The 8,119-nt window shown below is 30.5% G+C and overlaps 1 protein-coding gene across 1 annotated transcript; it reads left to right on the top strand.

Moving 5' to 3' along the window:
- Window positions 1-3,001: 3,001 nt before the first annotated feature.
- Window positions 3,002-7,438, top strand: LOTGIDRAFT_126264 (hypothetical protein; the record flags this gene model as incomplete). Its single annotated transcript, XM_009062821.1, has 10 exons — window positions 3,002-3,112; window positions 3,473-3,566; window positions 3,863-4,024; window positions 4,224-4,345; window positions 4,645-4,753; window positions 4,949-5,003; window positions 5,300-5,447; window positions 5,761-5,953; window positions 6,418-6,545; window positions 7,253-7,438. 10 exons carry the CDS (start codon window positions 3,002-3,004, stop codon window positions 7,436-7,438), a joined length of 1,308 nt encoding a protein of 435 aa, XP_009061069.1.
- Between the last annotated feature and the right edge of the window lie 681 nt (window positions 7,439-8,119).

Raw genomic sequence — 8,119 nt, 5'->3', positions numbered from 1 at the left:
AGGTTTGACCAAGGACCAGCTAGTAGAAAGGATCCTTAATTGTTAATCTTGTAAAATAAATTGTTTGTTTCTTTTTCTTTTCTTTTGTCCAAAAGTCAGTTATTTAAACAGGAACTTGGCATTACCAATTATAATTGGTCATCTACATGAAGTTAATTGGGTCTATTATTTATTTTGGCATCTATTTTACATACATTACGGTACTTAACCTCATAAATTACCGGACTTGTTGTTAAAACCAGTTCTTGTTGAACATAGGTTTACCTGTTATACATTGGTTGGTATTACTGGACACATCTATCAAACTTGGTACATTGTTCTTCTGTCATATAACAGTACACATCTGGTGGGGCTATGTTCATTGGATATCCATCTTGAGGTGGTTAGAAGTAGCTCAGTCAGTGGTACTGCTGTTGAAAATGATGTAGCGCTGCAGATGGTTTAAAATTAACAGAATTAGGTTGCATTAAAGAGATTCAAAAGAGATGTATCTTTGCTGTTCATGACTTCCATTTTGATATCCTATCTTATGTTTGTGGTTCTTGTAATAGAGAAAAAAACACTTGAGTAAATTTTGATTATCTGTTGCAATAAGTTGTCTTAAATGCCATTTGTATTCTGATATCATCTGGTAATAAAAGTTTTTCAGGACTTTCAATAAAGGTTTAGATTGAAGGTTTGATACTTCTAGATGAAACCCATGTTACTGTCATTTCATTAAATCTAACCATTATTTTGATGAATTTTGAATCCCCTTTAAGCTAGCGTAGTATTTAGAAAAACAATTGTTGGTAAAATAACAAGGCTTCTTGTGTGGTTAAAGAAAGTAAATAATCTCAAAAAAAATCTATAGACATTTTGATTCCTGTTGACAAGACTGTTTATTTTTCATGCCATAGAAAAATTGTCTATCTTGAATCATCAATTCTTTCAAATTGAAGAATTTAAAGGCGGGGCCATAATAAGCTAAAGGGCAAATATTTATTGTGGAATATCTTTCATGGAAAATATTTTGGGTGGGAAGGTTACTTTAAATTCCTGTCATGGGATATAAACAAGGACAAATTTTAATTTTTCAATTTAGTTTTCCACTTTAAATGATTTAAAATGCTGTGGTAAAAGTTTTTTTTTTTTTATAAATGTTCTCCATTATAAATTATTTTGCACTGTACTTGACTTTTTGGGGGGATTGAAGTTCATAACAATTACAGTCAAAGATGATGATAAAATGAAAGAAGTTTGTGTGGTGCAATATCAAACTAGCTTCCCCCACGAAGAATGGGTGATTCTTTTTTAAAGAAGGTTTTACCATTTAACTTGGATTTCATCTTAAGTAAAAGCTGTGTCTACTTGTACAATGATCACAAAAAGAGGACCAAACAATAGACATCCAAACAATCAAGATACTCTAAGCAACTAAAACAGGCTATTCGCAAAAAGAAGGCATATTATGAACAATACAGAGAAACATGAAGACACTTGTTAAAACTGTGGCTCATGGAAATAAACATTTACACATAGATTATTTGTCAACAACATTCAGTTCTCTTCCAATAAACAAATCAACAATGTCATCACAATAAAGATATCTTGTGCCATTTGTTACTGAGCCAATTTTACAGTCTTTTTTGAATGATATAAATGATTTAACTACCAGTACTTCAAAAGTTTTTAGACTTGATTTTTCTATGGAAACTGATGAATGATTTCGCTTTCTGGCAGTAGCTGCTGTGGTTTGGGACCTTTCCCCTTAGATATTTTTTCAACGTATGCTCTCCTGGATTTTTATGAGGGCTACAGATACAGAAATATGATCTATTTGATCATCATCATATTTAGGATTATGTGCCTTTTAAAACATACCATCATTTAGACTTGTCATTTTAACGGCAATCTTATTGAACTGAAATCAAATTGACGTGTGTCTTAAGTCAGGTGTCTCTTTTCTTAAGTGTGAATAGTTATTGTTCACCTATAAATTTAAAGAACGAAGGAATTTTTTGTCTTCTGTTATATTGCCAACATTAGAAATTTATGTAACAATTTGGGATATTATCTTGATTCTGTTGATATGTTGAGATAAAGAAACAACTGTTAGATTGATTCGACTTAAATGTTAGACATTGTTAGACTTTAAAGAGCAACCCATTGCAAAATTTGTATAGCTACCCAATACTTGGTGTAAACACTAAATCCGACATGACACTTTCTGATTCAGAGTTGGCTCAGGTTCCTTTTCCAAAACATTCCTTGATTGAAAAATTTTGATTAATTTGACCTCCGTTGAATGTGTTATTGATTAAGATCATAGTTACATGATGTGTGTGTTATGAACTTTCTGTTGTATTCCAATCTTATGACTCTATTTTTATTATTAGAATGGGCATAAAATTTTCTTTAACAACTGAATTTGTACATGTACGACTAAAGCAAAAAAATTGCTGAACTGTCAATTTTTGTCTATGAATTTGCTTTAAAATTTTCATTTTATTTTCAGGAATACTCTATATTCTTTAAGTCTTGAAGATATCTCTGATAAAACTAAAGTGAAAAGACAAGATCTAAGTCCCAATAGTCGAGATGTTAGAAGATGTTACATTCAAGGCAAAACTGAGGTAAGTAGCTTTGGAGTTATTTCCCCTTCATTTAACTCTTGCCGTATGCTCACTGCTATTTAGTGTAAACACTTTTTGGATAGAGGTGTGCACATTGAAATGAAATGGACTTATGTCCTACTCTTCTGATTCTGATTGGGGCAATGAAAAAGGGCAACACCAATCTGTGTGTAATGAGGGAAATATTGCCTTGGCAAGAAATTCGTTTGCAGATCTATTGGATGACAGAATATTCTTGCGAACTTAGTTAATCTTAGATGGACTTTTGGAATTTATAGTTTTTCTAGAGGGAAATATGACAATAATGAATATTTATTGAAGTTCTGGGAAATCTCCAAATGGAATACAGATTTCTATATAGTGATTTGTATTTTATTATTCTTCAGATGCCAGATTGTCAAAGTCATGTGAAATTTATAGCCACCAACATTAGTTCACCAAATACTTTATTTGTTTGTGCAACAGGAGCATATAGTCCTAAAAGTTACCAAATAAATGTAAGTAAAATACTAAAAATAGGGCTAACCCTTTGCTTAAACTAACTCCTCTAAGGATTAATGCAATACCTCTTTTAATCACACATTTCAATTCCTTATATAATTTCCAAACAGTTGAAGCATGCAGTTATGTTCAGTCCCATTTGGATACCTGTTGAATGTCATGTAGGCCCTACTAGACATGTCATGCTAATCAAGAAGCAAGTTTGACAAACTCGCGGTGTCACGTGACCTTGTTCAAAGCACATTAATGTCATAAATACCAGCATATCTGAGTGAAAGTTCAGTAACTAGTACAATTAGTTATAATGTAATATTAGAAATGATGTAGTAATAAGAGAAATATTATATTACTTCTAGATCCAGTATAATAAACTCTCTATACAGTCTGAAGTTAGTGGTATTGGAATGTGTCCTTATGATCCTTTTGACAATGCTACAGCTGTCTTGGTTGGTAAGTATCAATAGTTGAAACTGTTGATGAACTGTTCTTCTGGTTCTTGATTTTTTGTGGAGGAAAAGTTGTTGTTCAAATGGCAATTAGTAACCTTATCTTATTATTTCAAGTAATTCAAGTAAAAAGGTACTGCAGGAAAAATTGCTGTCAACAGATTTTTCCCAAAAAATAGCTGCTTAGAAAAACAAAAGAGAAGAAGATGGTAGACCTACACTTGAAAATCTAGATGAATAAACCATGGATACCTTACCATAAGATAAATTTCAACTAATTTCCAAACATTTGTTCTTCAGAAAATGATAATCCTGGCAATGTAGCAGCATTATATTCTGGCACTGTCACAGACTTTATCAAAGCTGATCCTCTAATATTCAGACCAGCTTTATATCATAGAAATGGTGCTCAATCAGCTGCTTATGTTAGAACATTACGTAATGATCCTAAATGGCTTAATGGTAAGTAATACTTCTTCAACCTAAATAAGCTGTGTGGCAAATAGACCTCATTGAACACTGTGTGTCCTGTCTTCATTAGCCCATGGAAGTGCAGACAAGAATGTAAAACTCTGTTTCAATACATTTATATTTCTACCGAAGTGGACTATGTCTTTTGGACAGGATGTAAATATGAGACTCTGTGTGTTTTGTGTTTTAGAACCTCAGTTTGTGGGATCATTTGATGTTGGACAACAAGTTTATTTCTTTCTAAGAGAGGTAGCATTAGAGTATCAAAACTGTGGTAAAAAGATCTATTCTAGAATAGCCAGAATCTGTAAGGTAAGTAATATGTTCAGATATCTTTACTGGCATGGATTGCCTTCTTGCAGTATTTTGGTAGAGCTAGACACAAAAAATATCAAAAAGTCGTTACTGCATTGTTGAAGGAATTACTCTCACAAGGGTTTTTTTAAAGTTAGGAAGCTTGATATTGGATTTGAATTTTAAAAAAGGATACAGATGGCTTAAATTGATCTGTTACCTGGTAAAGCAAATATTTTAGATCTCTTTGAATGACTTAGTTTTAATAGTATTGTGAAAGATTCTGTCTATAGTGCCAATCTATTTTATTATTGTAGAATGATCGTGGAGGTAAAGCAGTATTAAATAACGTTTGGACCTCATTTCAAAAAGCCAGATTAAATTGTTCTATACCAGGAGAATATCCGTATTATTTTGATGAAATACGTAAGTTTATTCAAAATTAATTTGTAGAGAAATCTTAGAAATCTCATCTATTTTAACATGTTAATTTGATTGGGCGGCATTGAAAAACACAATTTCTCAATTTGTTGTCTTTTTTGGACTTTTTTAGTACAATTTTCCTCTTTATTGTCTTGGTTTTCATTTTAAGTGACTCTAAAAAATGATTTGATTTTACAGAGGATGTTTATACTGTGGATGGATTGACATTTTATGGTTTATTCACAACTAATATGTAAGTGTATATAGCTTAATGTCTATTTTTTCTTCTGTTACATCCCTCCTAGGAAATGATAATTAAAGTAAAATATCTGTGGACACAAAATATAGAAAATCCTTTGGTTATAGTGGTTTTACAGCAAAGTAATAATACGATATTAAAAGCCCAGATCAATTTGAAATTACAACTACATCTTAACATACGATACTGTCAAAAAATCAAGGAAGAACTTTCTGCAAATGTACCCTGTTTGAGGTCACATACACAAGGTTTAATCTATTTTATTTGTATATCTGTTTCTTCTGTTTCAGAAATGGTTTAACAGCTTCAGCCATCTGTGCATTCTCTGTAACAGAGATCGAGAAAGCTTTCAATGGACCATTTAAAGATCAGTATCATAATAAAGGCAACTGGTTACCTGTTCCAGAAACTGATGTTCCTTACCCAAGACCAGGCAATGTAAGTAAGCAGAAATTTATAAATCGGCACAATGTTCAATCAAAAATGTTCATTCTGTTTAATTCCATTTTATTGTGCCTTTAATCCTAGTGAAAGGAATTCAGAAGATTGGAATCAGTCTGACTTTCAACAATACAAGTTTGGAATATGGTAGATGTAGACAGAATTCAAAATGGCAGTGACCGTTTGATTGAGACCTGAATTGTTCAGAGCTCGCCAATTGAGTGCCATCATGTATAACGTCTGATATAAAAACTCTGATTGTGTATATTGTATATCTTTTTTTATATTTTGATTTGATATTGTGTTTCAGTGTTCAATCCAAGATTCTAGGTCTCTACCAGATCGTGTTATCAACTTTGTTAAAGATAGACCATTGATGGATAAAGCAGTGAACCAACAGTTTGGTAGACCTATATTCTATAAAGGCAACTGTTTAATGTTAAGATTAGCTGTTGAAGCTAATGTATCTGGTAATGGTGAAATGGTCTTCTATACTGCTAGTAGTAAGTATATTATTCTCTTATAATAAGTGCAGTGAATCAGGGTATGGTGCATCTTCTTAATGTCAAGCTTTGTCTTATACCTTGACTGCAATAGCCACCTTTCCTGTATCACAGATTTCACAGAATGAGAAACAGTATAAGACGGAGATAGCTTGACAATGTGAAGATGGAGAAATCGTTTTGTATATGGAAAAAGCATTCTCTTCAAAGAACTCATATTTTAAGTTAAAGCACCAAGGTGACATAAGGCACAATGTTATAATGTTATTTAGAAGCTGAAGTTGACAAACCTCTATACAGAGTGGCATTCAGTATTTTAGAAAGAAAAAAATTCGCTTAAACCTGGTTTTCTGACACTTTTGGGTCAGATAGCAGTGGTTCCTGTAATTCATGAAAAACTTTTGCTGATGAGCACACTGTGAAAAACAAAACAAACCAAATTTTTTATGATCTCATCTTTCTAGATACGGGTTTAGTCTATAAGATATTTGTTAAACCATCCCAATCAGTATTAGAAGCACCTAAATCTATCTTATCAACCACTTACAATCCATTTGAACAACCTACACCAGTATGGAGTATGAGTTTACATGTAAGTTTTTTCAATATTATCCTTTTTATTTTGTGAAGTTAAATTTTGACACCAGTGTTCTTTATAATTTGATAACAGAAATGTGTTCTTTATGATTTGATATCAAATATGTATTCTTTATGATTTTATATCAAATATGTATTCTTTATAATTTGATATCAAATATGTGTTCTTTATGATTTAATAAAAAATATGTGTTCTTTATGATTTAATAAAAAATATGTGTTCTTTATTATTTAATAAAACATATGTATTCTTTATGATTTAATAAAAAATATGTGTTCTTTATGATTTAATAAAAAATATATGTTCTTTATTATTTAATATAAAATATATGTTCTTTATTATTTAATAAAAAATATGTGTTCTTTATTATTTAATAAAAAATATGTGTTCTTTATGATTTGATATTAAATATGTGTTTCCTTATAATTTGATAATAGTTATGTTTTCAGTATAATTTATAACAAATGTGTATTCTTTATAATTTAGTAGCAAATGTGTATTTTATAATTTAATAACAAATATGTGTTCTTTATGATTTAATAACAAATATGTGTTCTTTATGATTTAATAACAAATATGTGTTCTGTATGATTTGATAACAAATATGCTTTATAATTTGATAACAAATATGTATTCTTTATGATTTAATAACAAATATGCTTTATAATTTGATAACAAATATTTGTTCTGTATAATTTCAGAATGAATATGTGTATCTTGGTACAGATACATCAGTTGTACAACTCAATGTATTAACTTGTGATAGATACAGTAAAATAGATCTCTGTATATTTGATCCATATTGTGGTTGGAACGAAATAAAAAATGAATGTGTGGCAATTAAAGATAAAAATACTCAAAGGTATGCTGTCATTTTTGTCAACTGAAAAATTGAAACTTGAAACTTCATGTCATTTTTTCTTGGTAATTTTGTTGTTTAACAAAAGCCATTTTGTTTATATTAATCAGACTTATGGAGATGTTTGATGGGTTCAGTAAGTTTCTTTACATTGCCCATATACATTTAAATCGTCCATTTTCAAAACTAGCAGGACTGATGAGGATTCAATACCCTAAATGCATTGGAACTGTCTTATTACATATCATACGCCATTTTATGGTTATTCTGTATTATTTTCGCATAAATGGAAATGTTCAGCTTCATTATCTTTTGAATTTAATTTGATGTTTTGGTGCAACAAGTAAGATGAGAGTTGCTTCCCTTTAGTGTGCTCTTCAATACATAATAATATCTTGAAATTGTAACTTTTAACTTCAGTTTAATAACTTATAAAGATATTGATATGACAATACCATTAGAAAATGCCATAGAAAATGCTTTAAGCTCACCATTGTATGGTAAGTAAAGACAAAACTTTGATACATTAAATAACTAAATTGGTTTTCAGACCAAACTTCTTATTTTGGATTTGAAACTTGCACTGCAACAATGACCAGTTTTCAATATAAAAATTGCTTGTTGTGACCATTTTGTAACTGAAAAAAAAAAGTGTAAATAAAGCTTAATTGCATAATTCTGATTTCACAAACGTCTGAAGTTTCTGTGC

Source organism: Lottia gigantea (assembly GCF_000327385.1).
Source record: "Lottia gigantea unplaced genomic scaffold LOTGIsca_53, whole genome shotgun sequence".
NCBI lineage: Eukaryota > Metazoa > Mollusca > Gastropoda > Lottiidae > Lottia > Lottia gigantea.
This window is presented reverse-complemented; position numbering and strand designations above follow the sequence as displayed.